At 38.9% G+C, this 22,618-nt stretch overlaps 1 protein-coding gene and 1 pseudogene across 1 annotated transcript in view; one reads left to right on the top strand and one right to left on the bottom strand.

Annotated features, from left to right (window-relative positions):
• Window positions 1–707: 707 nt before the first annotated feature.
• Window positions 708–1,358, bottom strand: LOC102916126 (dnaJ homolog subfamily B member 6 pseudogene; annotated as a pseudogene).
• An 18,430-nt stretch (window positions 1,359–19,788) lies between these two features.
• Window positions 19,789–22,618, top strand: part of LOC102918310 (vomeronasal type-2 receptor 116-like) — a 34,626-nt gene continuing 31,796 nt past the window's right edge. The window contains exon 1 of the mRNA XM_006990773.3: window positions 19,789–19,994. Within this exon, the coding sequence (XP_006990835.3) occupies window positions 19,789–19,994 (206 nt within the window). The remainder of the gene's footprint in view (window positions 19,995–22,618) is intronic.

Raw genomic sequence — 22,618 nt, 5'->3', positions numbered from 1 at the left:
TCCCAAATTACCAGCTTTTTTAAACCTAAGCTTAGCATTACATATTTAAACAATTGTCAGAACTGACAAATTTGCCAGCATCCATGCACAACTAGAAAACATCCTTAATTTACACTAAATCAGAAATGTATTACCATTGATGCAGTAATAGCTTTCATTACTAAATACTGAAAATAAAATTGAAATATTTCTGTGGAAGGTTCATCTGGCAATGTTAACTTCACAGCAGGCTGACACTACTCACTCACATGTCAACCCAATGAGAAGGAAACATATCCATGCTGGTGTTAAATAATAGTCTTGTCCTAGCACTACTCAAGAGTCACAGGGCTCACCTCAGATTATGTTTTGTTTTCTTTTGTTTAAAGCAAAGTGCATACAGAGATTACAACAATTTTAAAGACAAAAAATCGTCCTATTTTGTGGCCCCAACAACAAACTCAAAAGTCTATGAAATAGGGACTCCAATGAGCTGTTTTATAAATACTTTAGATTAGGTACAGTTATTCAGAAAGTCGAGTTCATTTGAAATCTTAAAAAAAAAAAGTTCCTGTTATTCCTCAACTGGTGCTTGTTATGGTTTACCATTTCTGTTAAACGTGTGCGTTGAATTTCTTGTTATCCAAGCATAGCAGGTGCTCCTTAGCATTTATCGTCAGGGACTTTAACTGTCCGTCTTCCTCAACTTCTACTCTTTCCTGGCCATTCTACAATTCTCTTTGTGGTAATTTTTTGCCATTAACTACCTTAGTAGATGATGATATTGAATTGAAGTTGCCCATTCCACTACCGCCCAATGATGCTGAAGAGAAGGAAGTGATATCCCCATGCCCTAGTGAGCCGAATGGAGTGAATCCTGTATCAAAAGCAGGAAATCCACTTCCAAATGGAGGAAATCCACTGAAGGCAGAGAAAAACGAGCCTATACCTCGATTTCTGCTTCCTCGGGTCCCCTTCGGTTCCTAAAGATGTCATCAAATGGGTCTTCAAAGAGGTCAAATGAAAATGGGTCCCTTCCACCAAAAAAATTCCCTGAAGACATCATCTGGATTCCGGAATGTGAATCCAAACTCAAATGGACTGTCAAAATGACTTCCACCTCCCCCTCCTCCACCATTTAATCCTTCTTTGCCGTATTTGTCATAGATGTCCTGCTTTTTTGCATCCGATAACACCACATAGGCCTCAGCTACTTGTTTGAATTTCCGCTCTGCCTCTTTATTTTCAGGATTTTTGTCCAGATGCCATTTCAGTGCCTGTTTCCGATATGCCTTTTTAATGTCCTCAGGTGAGGCATGTCTCTGCATGCCCAGGAGTTCATAGTAATCCACCATGTTTTAACAGATTGTTGGAACAAATCCGAGGACAAGGCGGCCGGCGGGAGACCGGGGGGGGGGGGGGGGGGGGGGGGGGGGGGGGAGGTCAGGTGGCCGGTCTCCTCGCGGCTCTGGCACAGCTTTGCTGGCAGTGGTGGCGGCATCCATAACCTTTTAATTTTAAACAAAAAGATGAAATGTGGTGATATTTTGTTTGGGCTCTAATAAATAATGCTTGCCTGAAGATTAGAGGTTGGAGCTAGCCATTAGTTAATGATAGAGGTCTGGAGGTCAGTATAGACAGGAGACAGGAAGTGATATGGCTGGTCAGAAACAGGAATATAAAGCTGGCAGAGACAGGAGCTCATCCCCTTTTCAGTCTGAGGGAGGAGTGATGGAGCTAAGAGGTCACTTTGGCTGCTCCTTTACTTCTCTGATCATTCAGCATTTACCCCAGTATCTGACTCCAGGTTTTTATTATTAAGACAAATTAGAATTCATGCTACACCCATCTATCTTGTGGTGGCATGGGTGGGGGAGAGTTGCACTCTCCTCCCCCCTCCATTAATGTCTGGGGCAAGTAAGAAGCTGGCCCTATGGTTGTAAGAGTGGGAGAGCCAACATTGTTAGTGCAGGTGTGTGGGTGAGCCAGCCCCAAAGTTGTGAGCATTGGAGATCTCTCCCCATTTCTCTTCTCCATCTACCTTGTCATGACATGTGTGGAGGAATGAGACACTTCCCCCTATTAATGTCTGTGGAATGTGAGAGAGTTGACCCTGTGGTTATAAGAATAGGAGAGCTCTTCTTGACCCCCACCAGCTGCAACACTCAGGAGAGCAGTCCTGCACCTTGATGGGGCAGCACAGTAGAGCCAACCCTGTTAGCATAGGTGTGGGTTAGCCAGAACGGAAATTGTGAGCATGGGAGAGCTTTCTTCATTTCTCTTCTGTCTTGTGGTGGCATGGGCAGAGAAATGATATCCCTGCATACCCATCAATGCCTGGGACAGATGGGAGACCTGGCCCTGTGATCATAAGAGTAGAGGAACAATCCCTGGCCCACACCAGATGCAACACACAGGAAAGCAGGCCCTACACTTTGCTAGGGAAACAAAATAGAGCCAACCCTTCTAATGCAGCTATAGGTTAGCCATCCCCAAAATTGTAAGCATGAGAGATCTGTCCCCACTACTCATCTGTCTTGTGGTGGCTTGGGTGGGGAAAAGCTGCCCTCATCCTCCCCCCTCTACCCATTAAAATCTGGAGAAGGTGGGAGAGTTGGCTCTGTGTCATATTGCAGCTTTAATGATGAGATTTTTTTTAAAGATTTTATTGTTTTTCCTTTTTTTCTCTTAAGCTTTGTTTTATTTGGGAGTTGTACAAGGGGGGAGGACAGATGCAAAGGGATGGGAAATGAATGGAGTGAAGATACATGATGCTAAAGATACATAGAATAAATAAATAAATAAATAAGAAAAAAGGAGGCCGGGCGGTGGTAGTGCATGCCTTTAATCCCAGCACTTGGGAGGCAGAGCCAGGCGGATCTCTGTGAGTTCGAGGCCAGCCTGGACTGCCAAGTGAGTTCCAGGAAAGGTGAAAAGCTACACAGAGAAACCCTGTCTCGAAAAAACAAAAAAGAAGTCCTGTAAAAAGAAAAAAGGAGAGAAAAAAAAGACTGATATCCTGTGTATTCAGCTTCTTTCTTTAACCTGCCTTTTAAAGACAATATTATGGAAACCAACCCCCAGCTCCCATTTGGCCCAAATCTCCCATCCAGCTAAGAGGTGAATGACTCTGTTTATACACAGGGAGGCCGGCCCCTAGGTCCCATCCTTGGGCCCCAGCCTTGGGTCTTCCCAGGGAAAGACCCAACCAACTCAGCCCCAGTTGCTGGCCATTGGGCAGGGGTCTTCTGGGAAGGTTCCCCTTCTCAAGACCATCCAGAAAATCCTGCAATTTACATGCCCTGCCCCCACACCCATCTGCCTGAGACCTGCACCACTTCCTGAGGCTTAGAGATCAATCCTTAGCTGCCATCAGCCCAGAGCTCCCATCTGGCCCAGAGAGCTCCAGTCCAGCCCAGAATGCTCCCACCCAGTCCATAGATCTCACATCTGCCCAGAGAAACAGAGAGCTCCCATTGGACAAAGAGGCATCATTGGACCAAGAATAAACTCTGGAGACAGGGAATCTGCCAGCCCTGATTAGAACAAGAGTGGCTTTCTGAGAAGTAGAATCCAGCACCTCTCATTGGACCAAGAGAGGCTTCCAAAATGCCAAATTTGTCAGCTCTGACTGGACCAAGAGCCCTGATAACACCAAGAACGAATTCGTGAGTCACAGAATCGACTAGCTTGGGTTGACCCAAGAGCAGCTTTCTGAGACACAGAAGCTGCCTGGTCCAATCAGACTGAGAGGTAAGATTAGACCAAGAAGGGCCCCCTGAGACACAGACACAAAAAGCACAGAGTGTGCCAACAGCATGTCACTCAAAAACAGGCATCTCTTATACCCATTAGATGAGGAGATGGGCAGATGTCAAGGCAGAAGTACATACAACAATATAAAGATCAATACAGCATCACCAAAACCTAGCCCTCCTCCAACAGCAAGACCTGAATATCACAAGGTGGAAGAAGCAGAAGAAAGCAACATTAAGAATTGAATCATGAAGATGCTAGAGGCTTTTCAAGAAAAAATTGAAAAATGAAATTGGAGAAAAGATGACCAAAAAAGTGGAAGAAATCATTAAGAATAAGAGAAAAAGTCAAACAAAAAAATTGGAAGAAATCTGTAGATGTAACCAATCGTATTATTAAAATAAGAAACACAGAGCCAAGGTAAAAGAGAAAAGCCGAGAGGTCAGAGCTCAGAGATAAAATCTTACCTCCTGCAGTGCTCCTAGCTTCCCCGAGAGAGGGAGGTACTTCCTGTGTCCCTGTTTAAATAATCTTTCTGTTCTGCCTTCTCATTGGTTGTAAACCCAACCACATGACTGCCTCATCACTGCCTGTAAGTACCGCCCTCCAGGTCTTAAAGGCGTATGTCTCCAATACTGGCTGTATCCCTGAACACACAGAAATCTACCTAGCTCTTCTAACCACCACGCTCTTACTATGGCTCTAATAGCTCTGACCCCAGGGCAACTTTATTTATTAACATAAAATTAAAATAACATTTCAGTACAAATAAAATATCACCACATTTCCCCTTTTCTATTTTAATAAAAAGAAAAAAGGCAAAAGGTTATAACTAACAAAAAAAAACTATATACAAAAGTACAATAACTATATACAATATATACAAGTAACAAATACCTAAACGATGTCTAGTCCATTTGTATTTGACAAATCAGAGAAAATAATTCCATTATCTATCCTATTTTAGTAAGTTCAAAATGTATCTAATTCACTTTCTATCCTAATTAATCTTCAACTATAACTAACTAATCTTCAACTCCCTCAGAGACCCAAGAAGGAAATAATATTAGCTAACAAAAATAAAAACAAGAAGTGCACAAAAGCAGCTTCCAAAAATTTTGTGGGTTGACAGAAACAGCCAGCTGCCTGGACAGTCACCTGAGGTTTCTCCACAGTGTTGGGGCATCATCTTCAGCCTATAGGCTTATGGTATCTGACAGACTCATTTGTGAAGTAGGTTGTACACAAGGTCAACAGTTCAACCTCACACTGGGTGAGAGCAGTCCATGTACCAGAAACACCTGAATTCCACTAGTGTCATGTCATGATTCAGGATTTTAAATTCTGGAAATTGTTGATGGTTTTTGAATTCAGCTGTCCATTCTTCTTGGCTGTGTATATATGGCTTCATCTAAGCATGCCCTTCTCCGCATCCCTCTGTTAAATGCCAGTCTACTATTGAGAGGCGTGAGCTTTCAGTTGCTGTTCCATTGCACAACAGAAGCCATCGGCCCACTGCCTGTTCAGCTGCCTTCAAAGAAAAGGGCACTGTACCTTTTCCAGATTGTGAAGGCCACTTCAGGGATGGTGCCATATTGTCCTGGCCTCAGAAGATGCCGTCTGATAAAGCCATAACCACACTTGTTTTGGCAGGAATTGGTAGTCCTTTGTTTCGTGTTCTGTCTGTCCATTTTTTCTGTTGATTTGAGGATACTTTGTTGTCCAGTGGCTAACTTTTGCCACAATGAAAATTAACTCCATATGCAGTTTCTTCAATGCCCATATTTTCTCTGAAGTAGATTGGTACTGCCAGGAGCCGACATATCTCAAAAAAGAAAAATTTCTAAGTTATTAAAACATTTTAAATGCCATATTCTGTAGATCTCTGAAGGGTTTGAAGATGACCTGTCTAAAATACATCTGCTCAATTTTTAAAACATATCTAATATGACTACAATTTCTATTGTAATGTCTAACTACTAACTTTCATTTCTTTATATCCTAATAGTTGGTAATAATGTAAAGTATTTAAAACTAGTAATTGTCTTTTTCTTTTCTTTCTTTCTTTTTTTTTTTTAAACAAGAACCTTAAATCTAATCTCCTTTGCTTAGCCTTTTTCCTAACCCTTGACAACTTGTAACCTACCCCCCTAAATAATGAAAATTATCCCAGACCCAAAACCCATTAAAAGAACCAAAAAACCACCCGCCCCACACCACTTCTTTGGCAATGTGGGTGTCATATTCTTAAAATTGCTTCCTGCTGGGTATGGGCGAAGTTATCTTTATCCTGAAAGAAAAATTTAGGTTAATTGTCAAATTCTAGGAAAGGTAACTATATCCTTCATTATTATCCAGTCTGTGTATAAAGCCAAAGTTCAGGGTTTATCTCAAGTCCTTATTCAAGTAGTCTTTGAGACTGGATCATCTCAGCTAGTCATCTCAAAATTGCTCTGAGCACCTTGTAGTTCAAAGCTGATCTATAGATGATGTTTGTCAGTTCAGTGATATTATTATTGTCCACGTGGAATTGTTGTTGTTGTGTTTGTTGTTGTGGGGCCCCATCTTCTTTCCGGAGACTTCAGTTGATGTTAGGCCTGGCCGTGATTTCCTGCAGAAAACTGATAAGAGACTCGAACACAAAGACATATGTATGCAGCTAATTGAAGCCTTTTTTCTAGAATTAGATAGTACTCTATATGACCATTCATATCTTAACAAAGTTTAAAATGTATATATATATATATTAATCTTGTAAATTTTGATATAAAATTTATACTTTAAGAAAAGTTTAAAGAATCAGAATAGAATCAGAGTTGAGATTAGTAATAGAATAGTCCCTTAATTAATTTGGCTTTTGTCCTGTCCCATAGCAGAAAATGGCTCTTTCTGGCATGATACAGGGAGTTTGCATTTTCCTTTTAACAACATGCTTGAGTTTGAAGAAGGAGAGAGCCATTCTCCAACTCCAAAGTCAGCTTTAAATTTTAATTGAACTGGGACTATTAGAAAACCAATAGTGTTAAATCTTTAGAGAAAAGCAGAAACAAACATTTAAGAAGACATAAAATTTTTTAGATAATATATACCCATATGCCATATACTCCCATATACTCTGTTTCCTGGGATAGATGATTTGTCCCTTTTCTTCAGTTGTCTCATTTGTCTTGTGTCCTTCAGATTCCTTAACCTTCATTCTCCTAAAAGACAAAAACAAAAACCTTCCCCCAAGACTAATTTTGGGGATGTTCCTTTTTGGCAAGTTATTATCTGATTAAATGAAAAGACATGTGTTACAGGTACAAGTTAGTTTAAATTGGATGTTCATGCTGATTGATGAACTATCACCTCCTCTAATTAAGAGGTTTTTCTTGTTCAAATCGAACCTTTATCAATTTTGATGGTATCCACAGCTTATCTTCTCCTGTAGAAACAAAAGCAAAACCTCGTCCCCAACGTAATACATACCCTGGTTTCCATTCTGAGGTCAGCACATCCTTAAAGTATATAGGCTGATTTAATTCTGTAGTTTTTTCTATTACCCAATGTCTCTCTGCAGCTGTTGTTCCTTTCTCATTGGCATTCAGAAAATTCAAAGTTAATAGAGCATTATGCAGTCTATTTCTGGGGGTTTTTGTTACTCCTTTCTGTTTATTTAGCATATCCTTTAGAGTTCTGTTTGACCTTTCTATAACTGCTTGACCTGTAGGATTATGTGGTATACCTGTAATATGCTTTATATTGTAATAAGCAAAAAACTGTTTCATTTTAACAGAGACATATGATGGAGCATTGTCAGTTTTGATTTGTGCAGGTATACCCATAATGGCCATAACTTCTAGCAAATGAGTGATTACAGAATCAGCTTTTTCAGAACTCAGAGCAGTTGCCCATTGAAATCCTCAATAAGTATCGATAGTGTGGTGTACATATTTCAGTTTTCCAAATTCTGCAAAGTGAAACACATCCATCTGCCAGATTTCATTTCTCTGAGTACCCTTTGGGTTACATCCTGCTGGTAATGGCGTTTGATTATAGAAGGAACAAGTAGGGCATTTCTTTACTATTTCTTTGGCTTGTTGCCAGGTTATGGAAAAATCCTTTTTTAAACATTTACTATTGACATGATGTTTTTTATGAAATTCTGAGGCCTCCAGCACATTTCCTATCAATAATTTATCAATCTCATCATTGCCTTGTGCTAGAGGGCCTGGCAGACCAGTATGAGATCAGATGTGAGTTATATATAAAGGATGACTCCTTTTCCTGATTGTATCTTGTAATTGAATAAATAGTGAAGTTAATTCTGAAGCATCAGGGATAAATTCTGCAGTCTCAATATGTAATACCACTCTTTCAGCATACTGAGAGTCAGTTACTATGTTGAGAGGTTCTGAAAAATCCATTAATACCAACAGAATAGCATACAATTCTGATTTTTGCACTGAATTATAAGGACTTTGTACCACTTTACTTAAATTTTCTGATTTGTAACCTGCCTTTCCTTGTTTGTTGGCATCTGTATAAAATGTACGAACTCCAGATATGGGTTTTTGCCGTATAATTCGAGGCAAGATCCAATCAGCTCTCTTTATAAAATCAATTCTGTTGCTTTTGGGATATTTGCTGTTAATTTCTCCCAAAAAATTACTGCAAGCTCTTTGCCAAGGTTCACTTTCTGTCCATAATTTTTCAATGTCCTCCTTAGTTAAAGGTACGACAATTTCTGCTGGGTCTATTCCTGCTAACTGACGAAGTCTCAATTTTCCTTCCCAAATCAAGTCAGAGATTTTTTCCCCATAAGTTTTTAATTTTTTATTTGGTTTATTTGGTAAAAATATCCATTCCAATATAATATCTTCCCTCTGCATTAATATTCCAGTAGGGGAATGCCTAGAAGGTAAAATAACCAAAATGCAATCCAGCTTTGGATCAATACGATCCACGTGCCCTTCATGTACTTTCTTTTCTACCAAGGCCAATTCTTTCTCAGCTTCAGGTGATAATTCTCTTGGACTATTTAAGTCCTTGTCACCTTCTAAGGTTTTGAACAAATTAGTCAGTTCATCATTTTTTACCCCAACAATAGTTCGTAGATGAGAAATATCTCCAAATAATCTTTGAAAGTCATTAAGAGTCTGTAGTCTATCTCTCCTAATTTGCACCTTTTGGGGTCTAATTTTTTGTAGCTCTATTTTATATCCTAAATAATTAATAGAATCTCCTCTTTGTATTTTTTCAGGAGCAATTTGTAATCCCCAGCAAGGCAAAATTTTCTTTACTTCTTCAAACATTCTTTCTAAGGTATCTGCATTTGAGTCAGCTAGTAAAATATCATCCATATAATGATAAATTATAGATTTAGGAAATTTTTTACGTATCACTTCCAATGGCTGTTGTACAAAATATTGGCACAGAGTTGGGCTATTTAACATTCCCTGTGGGAGGACTCTCCATTGAAATCTTTTAACCGGTTGAGAATTATTATAAGTAGGCACGGTGAAAGCAAATCTTTCTCTGTCTTTTTCTTGTAAGGGTATTGAAAAGAAACAGTCTTTTAAATCAATAACTATGAGAGGCCATCCTTTTGGTAACAGAGTAGGCAAAGGAATTCCAGATTGTAGAGAGCCCATCGGCTGAATTACTTTGTTAATTGCTCTAAGGTCTGTTACCATTCTCCATTTACCAGATTTCTTTTTAATAACAAATACAGGAGAATTCCAAGGGCTGGTTGACTGTTCAATATGCTGAGCATTTAGCTGTTCTTCTACCAGCTCTTCTAAAGCCTGGAGTTTCTCTGTTGTTAAAGGCCATTGCTGAACCCATACAGGCTTGTCTGTTAACCATTTTAAAGGTAGAGCTGTTGGTATTTTTGGAGGATTATCAGTTGTTGTGCCCTGTTCTTGTATAATATGGATGGCTGGTGACCACTCAAAATAATGCCTTCTAATATTTCTCTCAGAAACATGTGCTAGTTTATGATTTGTTTCTGAGATTGGAGGGATTTTAATCTGAGTATTCCATTGTTGCAACAAGTCTCGACCCCACAGGTTCATAGCTATGTTAGCGACATATGGTTTTAATTTTCCTCTCTGTCCTTCTGGACCTATACATTCCAGCCATCTTGCACTCTGTTTCACTCCAGATAATGTCCCAATTCCTAACAGTTGAACGTTTACCTCTTGAAGAGGCCAAGCTGGATGCCAAAATTCTGGTGCAATTATGGTAATGTCCGCACCTGTGTCTACCAGACCAGACAACAAAACACCATTTATTTTTATCGTTAATTTTGGTCTCTGTTCATTAATAGAAGTTTGCCAAAAAATTTTCTTTATGTTTTCTCCTGAATTTTCTATTCTCTCTTTTTCATCATCCTGACCAGCATGATTTATTCCAATAGTCATTTGGTTATTTAATCGCTCATAGCAGGGATTTCCTCTACAGCTGCAGGAAAGGTTTGAACTGGTTTTGCTATGGGGGCCTGCATGAGGCCCCTCCGGGAGTTTCCCGAAAACTGAGGCAAAGGATTACCCTGTCTGTCCTTTGTTGATCTACATTCGTTGGTCCAGTGTTTTCCCTTACCACACCTTCTGCATACTCCAGAAGGAAGGGGCATTCTGTTGCCATTGTTCCTTGAAGAAACATTGCTTCTAGGAATGACCTGTTTACAGTCCCTTTTAAAATGTCCTTGCTTTCCACACCCAAAACATCTAACACTCCTCAAACCTTTTGAAATTACTTCTCCTACCCACGTATCATGCTCATCAACCTCAACATTAATTGTTTCTCTAATCCAATCTTCCAAAGGTGCAGATCTTGCCCTTAATGGCCTGATTATTCTTTTGCATGCTGCATTCGCATTCTCAAATGCCAAAGCTTCAATTATTGCCTTACTAGCTTCTGATCCTGAGACCATTCTGTTTACTGCTGAAGCCAGTCTTTCTAAAAAATCTGTGAAAGATTCTTTTGGGCCTTGCATAACCTTTGTGAATGACTCAGGTTTTTTTCCTGGTTCATCAACTCTGTCCCATGCATTCAAGGCTGCCATTCGACATAAAATTACAGTTTGAACATCATATAAACATTGTGTTTGTATTGAAGCATATTGGCCTTCTCCAATAAGCTGATCCTGACAAACTTGTATTCCTTTATCCCTCCATTGTGTTTCTACGTTTCTAGCTTCCTCCTTAAACCATGTTAGAAATTGAATTCTCTGGCTGGGTTCCAGAACAGCGTGTGCAAGGTCCCGCCAGTCCTGTGGTATAATCCTATTATATGTTGACCAAGAGTTTAACATTTGCTTTACATATGGGGAATGCATGCCATAAGATACTATTGCCTCCTTAAACCTTTTAAAATCCATCAGTTCAATTGGAGCCCAGATATTTTGTGTAGCCATTTGATCAGGCATCTGCTGTACGGTTACAGGATAAATTAAGGATGACTGTGTGAAAACAGGCTTTCTTTCTGTAACCTTATGATCCAAACTTGAACCAACTTCACTGTTAAACTTAACAGGTTTTTCTAAAGCTGTTATCCTGGCACTTAAATCGACTATCTTTTTAAATAGTAAAATGAGAATAAGCATGGTGATAAACTGCATAATTCCCATAATACTAATCTTTTCATATAGTTGTTCCATTGTCAGACTGCCTAAAATTTCAAACAAAACCCAATTTTCTTCCAATGTACACAGGAAACCCATTTTTTTAAATGTGGAAAAAATTTGTCTTTTAAATAGTTTCCTTTATGACTTACCAAATCTGCGTAGAACAGTAGAAATCCGAGCGAATTTCAAAACAGCCACCTAGAGTCCTAGGTGTAAATCCAGAGAGAGAGAGAGAGAGAGAGAGAGAGAGAGAGAGAGAGAGACAGAAACAGAGAGACAGAGAGAAAGCAAGAGAGAAAGCAAAAGCGAAAGCGAAAGTGAAAGTGAAAGTGAAAGTGAAAGCGAAGGGGTAGCCGGCTAAAGCTTAAAGCCAGCCACTTGTTCCCTCTTGAGCCGAGTCAAGGCTTGGCTTTACAGGCAGGGGCCCTGTTTAGCAGGGCAGGCCTGAGCTGTTTGTAGCACTGGCTTTAAGCAAGCAGCTCACAGTCCAGCCTGAGCCCAAGCAGACCTGGGCCGGGGCTAGGGAGCCGGCTGCTCCGGCTAGGGAGCCGGCCCCAAGCAGTTTTTAATGGATTCTTGTCACGTTGGGCGCCAGATGTAGATGTAACCAATCGTATTATTAAAATAAGAAACACAGAGCCAAGGTAAAAGAGAAAAGCCGAGAGGTCAGAGCTCAGAGATAAAATCTTACCTCCTGCAGTGCTCCTAGCTTCCCCGAGAGAGGGAGGTACTTCCTGTGTCCCTGTTTAAATAATCTTTCTGTTCTGCCTTCTCATTGGTTGTAAACCCAACCACATGACTGCCTCATCACTGCCTGTAAGTACCGCCCTCCAGGTCTTAAAGGCGTATGTCTCCAATACTGGCTGTATCCCTGAACACACAGAAATCTACCTAGCTCTTCTAACCACCACGCTCTTACTATGGCTCTAATAGCTCTGACCCCAGGGCAACTTTATTTATTAACATAAAATTAAAATAACATTTCAGTACAAATAAAATATCACCACAGAAATCTATAAAGAACTAGAGGAAAAGAGAAATAAAAAAGTGGAAGAAAGCAACAAATCACTTAAAGAAAATGAATGAAAAGCAATGAAACAGAACAGGCAAGAAAAACAGTACACAACGTGAAAAGAAAAATAGAAACAATGAAAAAGACAGAAACAGAGGGAAAGCTGAAAATAGAAAATCTAAGTAAATGAACAATAAATACAGGTGCAAGCATAACCAACAGAATACAAAAGATGGAAGAGAGGATCTCTGATGTAGAGGATACAATAGAGGAAATGGATTCATCAGTCAAAGAAAATACTAGTGCCAAAAATGTCATAACACAAAATGACCAAGAAATCTGGGACACCATGAAAAGACAAAACCTAAGAATAATAGGGATAGAGGAAGGAGAAGAATACCAACTCAAAGGCACAGAAAATATAATCAACAAGATCATAGAAGAAAACTTTCCCAACTTAAAGAAGGAAATGCCTATGAAAATACAAGAAGCCTGTAGAACACCAGAGTAGACCCCCAAAAAAATCCCGTTGCCACATAATAATTAAACAACTAAACATACAGAATAAAGAAAGAATATTAAGAGCAGCAAAGGAAAAAGGCCAAGTGACTTATAAAGGCAACCCATCAGAAAAACACCCAAATTCTCAATGGAAATTTTGAAAGCCAGAGGACCTGGACAGATTTAATGCAGATATTAAGAAACCGTGGATGCCAGCCTAGACTAATATACCCAGCAAAATTCCAATCATCATAGATGAAGGGAACAAGACATTCCAAGACAAAACCAGATTTAAATAATACTTATCCACAAACCCAGCCCTACAGAAAGCACTAGAAGCAAAATTCCAACCTAAGGAAGTCAGATACACCCTCCAAAATACAAGCAATAGTTAACACCACAGAATTAAACCCCAAAGAAGAGAAATACACACACACTACCACCAAAAGAAAACAGGAATGAACAATCACTGGTCATTAATATCCCATAATATCAGTGAATTTAATTCACCTATAAAAAGATATAGGCTAACAAAATGGATATGAAAGCAGGACCAGTCTTTCTGCTGCGTACAAGAAACACACCTCAAAGATAGACACTACCTAAGAATAAAAAGCTGGGAAAAGTCTTTCCAATTAAAAGGTCTTAAGAAGCAAGCCAGTGTAGCCATCCTACTATCCAGCAAAATAGACTTCAAACTAAAATCAATCAAAATAGATCAAGACGGGCATTACATACTCATCACAGGAAAAATAAACCAAAATGAAGTTTCAATTCTGAACATTTATGCCCCAAACACAAGGGTACCCACATATGTAAAAGAAACATTACTAAAGCTTAAATTACATATAAAACCCCACACATTAATAGTGGGAGATTTCAACACCCGACTCTCACCACTGGACAGATCTGCAAAAATCTAAACTTAACAGAGAAATAAAAAACTTAACTGATGTTATGACTCAAATGGAATTAATCAATATCTAAAGAACATTCCATCCTAACAAAAAAGAATATACCTTCTTCTGAACACCCTGATGGAACTTTCTCTAAAATCGACCATATACCTGGCCACAAAGCAAACCTCAACAGATACAAAACAATTGGAATAACCTCCTGAATTCTATCAGACCACCATGGATTAAAGTTGGATTTTAACAACAACAAAAACTACAGAAAGCCTACTCATGGAAACTGAATAATGCTCAACTGAATCACCAATGGGTCAAGGAAGAAATAAAGAAAGAAATTAAAGACTTTCTAGAGATCAATGAAAATGAATATATCACATACCCAAACTTATGGAACACTATGAAAGCTGTGCTAAGAGCGAAAGTCATAGCACTAAATGCCCACATAGAGAAGTTGGAGAAATCTCACACTAATGACTTAACAGCACACCGGAAAGCTCTAGAACAAAAAGAAGCAAAGTCACTCAAGAGGAATAGATGTCAGGAAATAATCAAATTGAGAGCTGAAATCAATAAAATAGGAACAAAGAGAACAATACAAAGAATCAATGAAACAAAGAGTTGGTTCTTTGGGAAAATCAACAAGATAGACAAGCCCTTATCTAAATTAATCAGAAGGCAGAGAGAAAGCATCCAAATTAGCAAAATCAGAAATGAAAAGGGAGACATAACAACAGACATTGAGGAAATCCAGAGAATCATCAGGTTATATTTCAAAAACCTGTACTCCAAAAAACTAAAAAATCTAAAAGAAATGGATAATTTTCTGGATAGGTACCATATACCTAAGTTAAATCAAAACCAGATAAACTATTTAAATAGTCCAGTAACACCTAAGGAAATATAATCAGTCATTAAAAGTCTCCCAACAAAAAAAAGCCAAGGACCAGATGGTTTCAGCACAGAATTCTATGAGAACTTTAAAGAAGATTTAATGCCAATACTCTTTAAATTGTTCCACACAATAGAAACAGAAGGAATATTACCAAACTCTTTATATGAGGCTACAATAACCCTGATTCCCAAGCCAAACAAAGAGGCAACAAAGAAAGAAACTACAATCCAATCTCCCTCATGAATACTGATGCAAAAATACTCAATAAAATACTGGCAAACAGACACCAAGAATACATCTAAACAATTACCCAACATGATCAAGCAGGTTTCATCCCAGGGATGCAAATGTGGTCCAACTACGAAAGTCTGTCAATGTAATACACCATTTAAACAAATTGAAAGAAAAAAAACACATGATCATCTTACTAGATGCTGAAAAGGAACTTGACAAAATCCAATACCCCTTCATGATAAATGTCTTGGAGATATCAGGAATACAGGGAACATACCTAAACATAATAAAGGAAATTTACAGCAAGCCAACAGCCAACATCAAATTAAATGGAGAGAAATTCAAAGCGATTCCACTAAAATCAGGAATAAAACAAGGCTGTCTGCTCTCTCCATATTTATTCAATATAGTACTTGAAGATCTAGCCAGAGCAAAAAGACAACATAAGGAAATCAAGGAGATACAAATTGGGAAGGAAGATGACAAGCTTTCACTATTTTCAAATGATATGATAGCATATAAAAGCAACCCCGAAAATTTGACCAAGGAACTCATACAGCTTATAAACACCTTCAGCAATGTAGCAGGATACAAGATTAACTAAAAAAAGTCAGTAGCCCTCCTATATACAATTGACAAACAGGCTGAGAAGGAAATCAGAGATACATCACCTTTTACAATAGCCAAAAATGATATAAAATACCTTGGGGTAACACTAACGAAGCAAGTGAAGGACCTATATGACAAGAACTTTAAGTCCCCCAAAAAATACATTGAAGAAGATGTCAGAAAATGGAAGGATCGCCCATGCTCATGGATAGGGAGAATTAACATAGTAAAAATGGCAATCTTACCAAAAGCAATCTCAGATTCAATGCAATCCCCATCAAAATCCCAACACAATTCTTCTCAGACCTGGAAAGATCAATGGTCAACTACATATGGAAAAACAAAAAATCCAGGATAGCCAAAATAATCCAGTATAATAAAACAACCTCTGGAGGCATCAGGATCCCTTACTTTAAGCTCTACTATAGAGCTACAGTAATAAAAACAGCTTGATACTGGCATAAAAACTGACATATGGACCAATGGAATTGAATTGAAGACCCTGACATTAACCCGCACACCTATGAACATATAATTTTTGACAAAAAAGCCAAAACTGTACAATGGAAAAAAGAAAGCATCTTCAACAAATGGTGCTGCCATAACTGGATGTCACCATGTAGAAGGTTGCAAATAGATCCATATCTGTCACCTTGCACAACACTTAAGTCCAAGTGGATCAAAGTCCTCAACATAAATCTAGTTACTCTGAACCTGATAAAAGAGAAAGTAGGAAGTAGTCTTGAATGCATTGGCACTGTCGATAACTTCCTAAATATATCACCAGAAGCACAGACACTGAGAGAAACAATTAATAAATGTGACCTCTTGAAACTGAGAAGGTTTTGTAGAGCAAAAGACACAGTCAGCAAGACAAAGTCTCAGACTACAGAATGGGAAAAGATCTTCACCAACCCCACAACTGACAGAGGGCTGATATCCAGAATATATAAAGAACGCAAGAAGTTAGACATTAAAATTCCCAACAATCCAAGTAAAAAATTGGCTATACAGCTAAACAGAGAATTCTCAACAGAGGAAGCTCAAGTGGCTGAAAGACATTTAAGGAATTGTTCAACATCCCTAATCATCAGGGAAATGAAAATGAAAATGACTCTGAGATACCACCTTACACAGGTCAGAATGGCTAAGATCAATAACACTAAAGATAGCTTATGCTGGAGAGGATGTGGAGGAAGAGGAACACTCCTACACTGTTGGTGGAATGCAAACTTGTATAGCCACTTTGGAAATCAATATGGTAATTTCTTAGACAATTGGGAATCAATCTCCCTTAAGATCCAGCTATCCCACTTGAGCATATACCCAAAGAATGCTCAATCATACCACAAAGATCCATGCTTAGCTATGTTCATAGCAGCATTGTTCATAATAGCCAGAATCTGGAATCAACCTAGATGACCTTCAAAGGAAGAATGGACAAATAAAATGTGGTACATATACACAATGGAGTACTACTCAGCAGAGAAAAACAATGACATCATGAGGTTTGCAGGCAAATGGCTGGATCTAGAAAAAATCATCCTGAGTGAGGTAACCCAGACTCAGAAAGACAAATATGGTATGTACTCACTCATAAGTGGATACTAGATGTAAAGCAAAGGGTGACTAGACTGCTACTCACAACTCCAGGGAGGCTTCCTAGAAAAGAGAACCCTAAGAAAGACACAGCGATTGCCCAATGACAGAGAAATGTAGATGAGAGCTACATGAGCAAACTGGACGTGGGGGGGTGGTAATAAAGGACAAGGGCCTAGGTCAAGAGAGCTTAGCGGAACTAGATATCCCAACTGGATCAAGAACAGAGAGGGAGAACAAAGAAAGATACCATGATAAATTAAGACCCCATGGGAATAGGAAGAAGCAAAGTGCTAGAGAGGTCCCCAAAAATCCACAAAGATATCTCTACAATAGACTACTGGCAATGGTCAAGAGAAAGCCCGAACTAATCTACTCTGGTGATTGAATGGTCAAATACCCCAAATGTCATGATAGATCTCTCATCTAGTGACTGATGGAAGCAGATGCAGAGTCCATGGCCAAGCCCTAGGTGGAGCTCCAGGAGTCCAATCAGTGAGAGAGAGGAAGGATTATATGAGCAAGAGATATTGAGACCATGATTAAAATAAGCACAGGGACAAATAGCCAAACTAGTGGAAACACATGAAACACTGTGAACCAATAGCTGAGGAGCCCCAATGGAACTGGATCAGGCCCTCTGGATAAGTGAGACAGTTGATTAGCTTGAACTATTTAGGAGGCCCAAAGGTAGTGGGACCGGGAACTGTCCTTAGTGTATGAACTGGCTTTTTGGAACCTACGGCCTATGCTGGGACACATTGCTCAGCCTAGGTGAAGGGAAAAAGGGAATCGACCTGCCTCAACTGAATCTACTAAGTTGAGCTGAATCTCCAGTGGAGTCCTTGCCTTGGAGGAGGAGGGAATAGGGAATGACTGGGGGGATGCTGGGGGGTGTGGGAGGAGGGAGAACAGGGGAAACCATGGCTGATATGTAAAATTAAATTAATTATAAAATTTAAAAAATATATAAATAAATAAAGACAATAGTACATCATACCTTACATGCCTTGGAATTCCCATGTAATCAGCTTTTGCATTCTAAGCTTATGAATAACTTTAATTTTAAGCTATGTACACTTCCAGGTTACTGGACCTAAAGTAATTCATTTTCTGGTTAGAAATTCAAGCACCAGAAAATAAGTCAAAAGTTACCTTATATCTAAGGGTATGGAAGACACATATGTGTATTGAATCCTATCATTTTTTGTTGTCTAGATCAACTGGGATCAATTAAAGTCAATGATTTAATTTCTTGTAAAAACACTACAATTTCTGTAAAGAATCTTGCATTCCTTCCCTGATGTGATGCTGTCTGAGCTGCTCACAAAAAGACAGAGCAAAGCCTATTGTTAGAGTTATAGAAACACAGGCACTGAAAGACAGACAGACAGACAGAAAGACTGACTGATTTACAAAACAGCATTCAATCAAGAACAGATTAAGACTCACACCACAAACAAACAGAAATGAAAGAAGACTAAGGCAAAAAAGTAGAGAAGTCTAATCTGGGTTCATTGTGGGGTAGCATATCAAGACGAAGTGTTTTTAATTCCCTTTCTTTAATGCTACATATTCACACTATTAGTGACTCTGAGTTTATCATTAATGTATTAAAACCTATGCAGCATAAGATTCAGTATTTTGGGGTACATCATCTAGAAGCAAATGCAATTGCTTTGCATTAGTGACAATTTCTCAAATGTCCCTTATTAATTTAAAAAATAAGTTCATATAAAACCCATCAATGCACTACCTTCTTGGCTACATATATTCTGTAACGAAACAATGGCACACAATTTCTCACTGGGAAATTGGAATCAGAAGTGGTTATCCATCAATTATAGAGTTAATTCTCAGCTGCCATACTATTCAAATGTAAGCATTAAAATGGAAGAAATCAATGCTGTAGATGTAGAAATAGCTGATCACAAAATACACGTCCATGGGAACTGAGGTCTTGGTCATGTGGTAGAACTCTAATAAGCAGTTTTCTTTCTAGCCTTGATATTCAGGTAGTGATGAAAAGCTCTGGATTCAGAGTGATGATTGAAATTCTAACACAGGTTGCTCCATGGAATTGTGTGCACTAGCAGATACTCAAATGTGTGTGATTTATACAGTGCATGTTCTATCGATACATGATAGCAAATATGTAATCATACTATTTCCAATCATGAACATTATTGTTCATAGTGCCTATATGTCTGTAGTAAGCTCTATCTAGGAATAACTATTTCTTACACTTCCATCTCAAAACTCATTTGAAATATCTGATATAATCCAAGTCAACAATTCAAATGGTAATTAGAGAATCAGTTTGATGAACTAGGCTTTTTAGCAAATTTGCCCAAGAGGAATCATGTTTGGGGCCTTCGTGTCTACTGAAACAGATGGAACCATAAGGGATATGGAGGGAAAGATAATCATAAACAAAATTATTACCCCTTATTTGTCACCTGGATATAGGAACTCAGATGCAGGGCCTCAGGACACAGAGTGCTTAAGAATCCTCCAGAGCTAAACAGTGGGCTGAAAAACATGACTGAGAGAAGTACATGCATTCTTTACTAGTAACTACAGTAATAAAAAGAGACACCTAAGTGTGTTAATGCATAATTGATACATGGGTTTCTGTCTGACTCTTCATGCTGCACTTCACTCAGGCTCCTCTCTTGCAGACATGACAAAGATGCTCTCTTTGATCTTTGTCTTTTTGGTCCTGAAGCTTTTCCTCATTTTCTGCAGTTTGACTGACCCCAAGTGCTTCTGGAGAACAAAAGACAAAAGAAACCAGGAAGGAGATGAAGAGCTTGATTGTTTATTTTCTATTTACACAAAGCATGGATATGTGAAGAATGATCATTTCACTGGGAATCTAGACAAGAAGTAAGTACATCTTTCATTCATTAATTTTAGTTGATCATGGAAGATGATTATTCTAGGGGTACTGAGAAATAGAACATGACTCTATGTGTTCTCAATCTCTTTTGCCCTCCCAACTCTAGGATATAATCCAAATTTATTTCATGTTTTACTGCTGGTTATCTCCCTATATCTAATGATTAATGGGGAAGTTTGTAGCTTGTTTTTTTTTAATCACCCTTGAGTCAACATTTCCAGGCAGAAGCTAAATGAATGGCCCACACTGTCTACCATGCTCCTAGGAAGATTCCCTTAATATGACAATGCCCAATCAAATCATGTGATATCTCTCATAAACATAGTACCAAACACATCTTTGAGTTTATTTCACAGAGACTACAGTAAGATGGTGTTTATCCGCCTGCTAGTGCTTCATCCATCAGCATGGATACCCAATTCCTGCAGTTGGAATGTGGTATGTCTGCCCTGAGTTTTAGTTGCATCTGTTGAAAAGATACACAGATTTTGTTTAAAAATTCGGTCATAATTTCATAATCATGTGTTCTATGACTCCTGCAGTTGAAATCAGGGATGAGAATGCTATTTCTGTTCACTATAAGAATTTTATGCTTTCCTTTACATTCTGTTTCTTATGAATAAATACATTTTGTTGTATTAACAACGTCAGGACATTTTTCAAAGTTCTATGTTGGAAACTTAGAAAGCACGTGCTTATCCTAGTACACAATTTGTGCATTTGTTAGAAGAGGAGATGCCGCTGCAAGCAATCATTTCTTAATTCCCTTTTCAATTGGTAGAATAAAAAGGTGTTCCTGTGGTACCAGCTAACATTTAAGAGAGGACTGCTAAAGTTACCAATTCAGTCATGATTCCCTGATGGAAGGTCATTCCCTGACTATAAATGATTTCTGCTGCATATATTTTATGTTTTATTGATTCTACATTTTCATCTCTTTTATCTTATTGAAAACAGATTATTCTCTCATACAATACATCCCAAACCACAGTTTTCTCTTCCTGAACTCCTCCCAGAACCTCTCCTCCAGCCCTTTTCCACTCCACTTTGTTTCCTCTTCAGAAAAGATAAGACCTCCAAGAAAAATGAGCCATACAAGACAAAACAAGATACATGAAGACAAGGCAAAAACCCTCATTCTGAGGCTGCACAAGAAAACCCATTAGAATGAAAAGAGCAGGGAAAAGAGTTAGAGATACACCTGCTCCCACTGTTGGGATTCTCATAAATTCACCACGCTAACAGATATAACATATACACAGAGTACCTAATGCAGAACCATGCAGTCATCATGCTGTTGCTTGTTTCTCTGACCCAATGTGAAACCTGGTTAGTTGATTCAGAAGGACTTGTTCTTTTGGGATCCTCTATCTCCTCTGGTTCCTAGAATTTTTCTGTTTTCTCTTCTGTAGAATTTCTTGAGCTCAGAGTGGAGGAATTTGTTGGGACCTCCGAGTTAGATTCTCTCTCTCTCTCTCTCTCTCTCTCTCTCTCTCTCTCTCTCTCTCTCTCTCTCTCTCTCTCTTCTCTCTCTCTCTCAGCATAATATCTGGCGGTGGATATATAGATATATTTACGCACTCCCATCTGCTGATGAAGGAAGCCTCACTGATGGCAACTGGACAAGGCACCAGTCTTGAGTATAATATAATATCATCAGGAGATTTTTTCCCCAGATGTTTTTGGTCCTACCCTGGGTCTCTGGGTTATCCAGTCTCTAGATCCTAGCCATCCAGGCAGTGTAGAACATGGACTCCATGTCCTGGCCTGGGCCTCAAGTTATTCCAAACATTGGTTGGCCCTCCCTCAAATTCTGTGCCATCATTGTACAAGCACATCTTGCAGGCAAGAAAGATGAGAGGTGGAAGAGTGTTATGGCTTCATTTTTTCTGTAGCCTCAAGGGTACCTTTCTGCACCAAAGAGAATAGAATGTAGAAGTAAAGTCTCCATGTGTGCTCCAGCTAAACCTCTCCATGTTCAATGAGCTGTGAGTGCATTTTCCTGGGCAATAGGGTCCCAAAATCAGTTTTCAGAGAGCATTATTCTATATAGGCATTATCCTGGGTTGTTTGGAGATCTCCACAGGACCCCCTCAACCAACAATACAAGCAAACGCAGCCCAATTCCATAACTGGAAGCCTTGTCTGGTTTTAAAATATGGCCACTTAAGACTCTATATTCTCCCTTAGAAGGAGTCCTCACTAGAATCAATCTTAAAGATTCAAAGATGTTTCCACTGCACTATTTCCAAAACAAATGAAAAAGCTTGTCGATTCCACATATCACTCCTGTTTCCCTCCATCCTTTCACCCTGACCTTCTTCTTCCCATACACATTAACCACCAGACCCACAAAATTTATCCTATTTCCTCTTCCCAAGGAAGATCATGGGTTCCCTATATACCTGTCCTCTTTACATAACCTCTCTGAATCTGGACATTGTAGATTGGTTATCATTTAATCAACTAATATCCACTTATAAGTGACTACATGCCATATTTGTCTTTCTGGATCTGGGTTACCTCACTCGGGATAATTTTTTCTAGTTCCATTGAATGCCTGCAGACTTTATTTTGTCACATTTAATGGCTGAGTAATACTCCATTTTGT

Source organism: Peromyscus maniculatus, chromosome 1 (genome assembly GCF_049852395.1).
Source record: "Peromyscus maniculatus bairdii isolate BWxNUB_F1_BW_parent chromosome 1, HU_Pman_BW_mat_3.1, whole genome shotgun sequence".
In the NCBI taxonomy this organism is placed as follows: domain Eukaryota; kingdom Metazoa; phylum Chordata; class Mammalia; order Rodentia; family Cricetidae; genus Peromyscus; species Peromyscus maniculatus.
The sequence above is the reverse complement of the archived record's forward strand: the minus strand, read 5'-3'. Positions and strand labels throughout refer to the sequence as shown.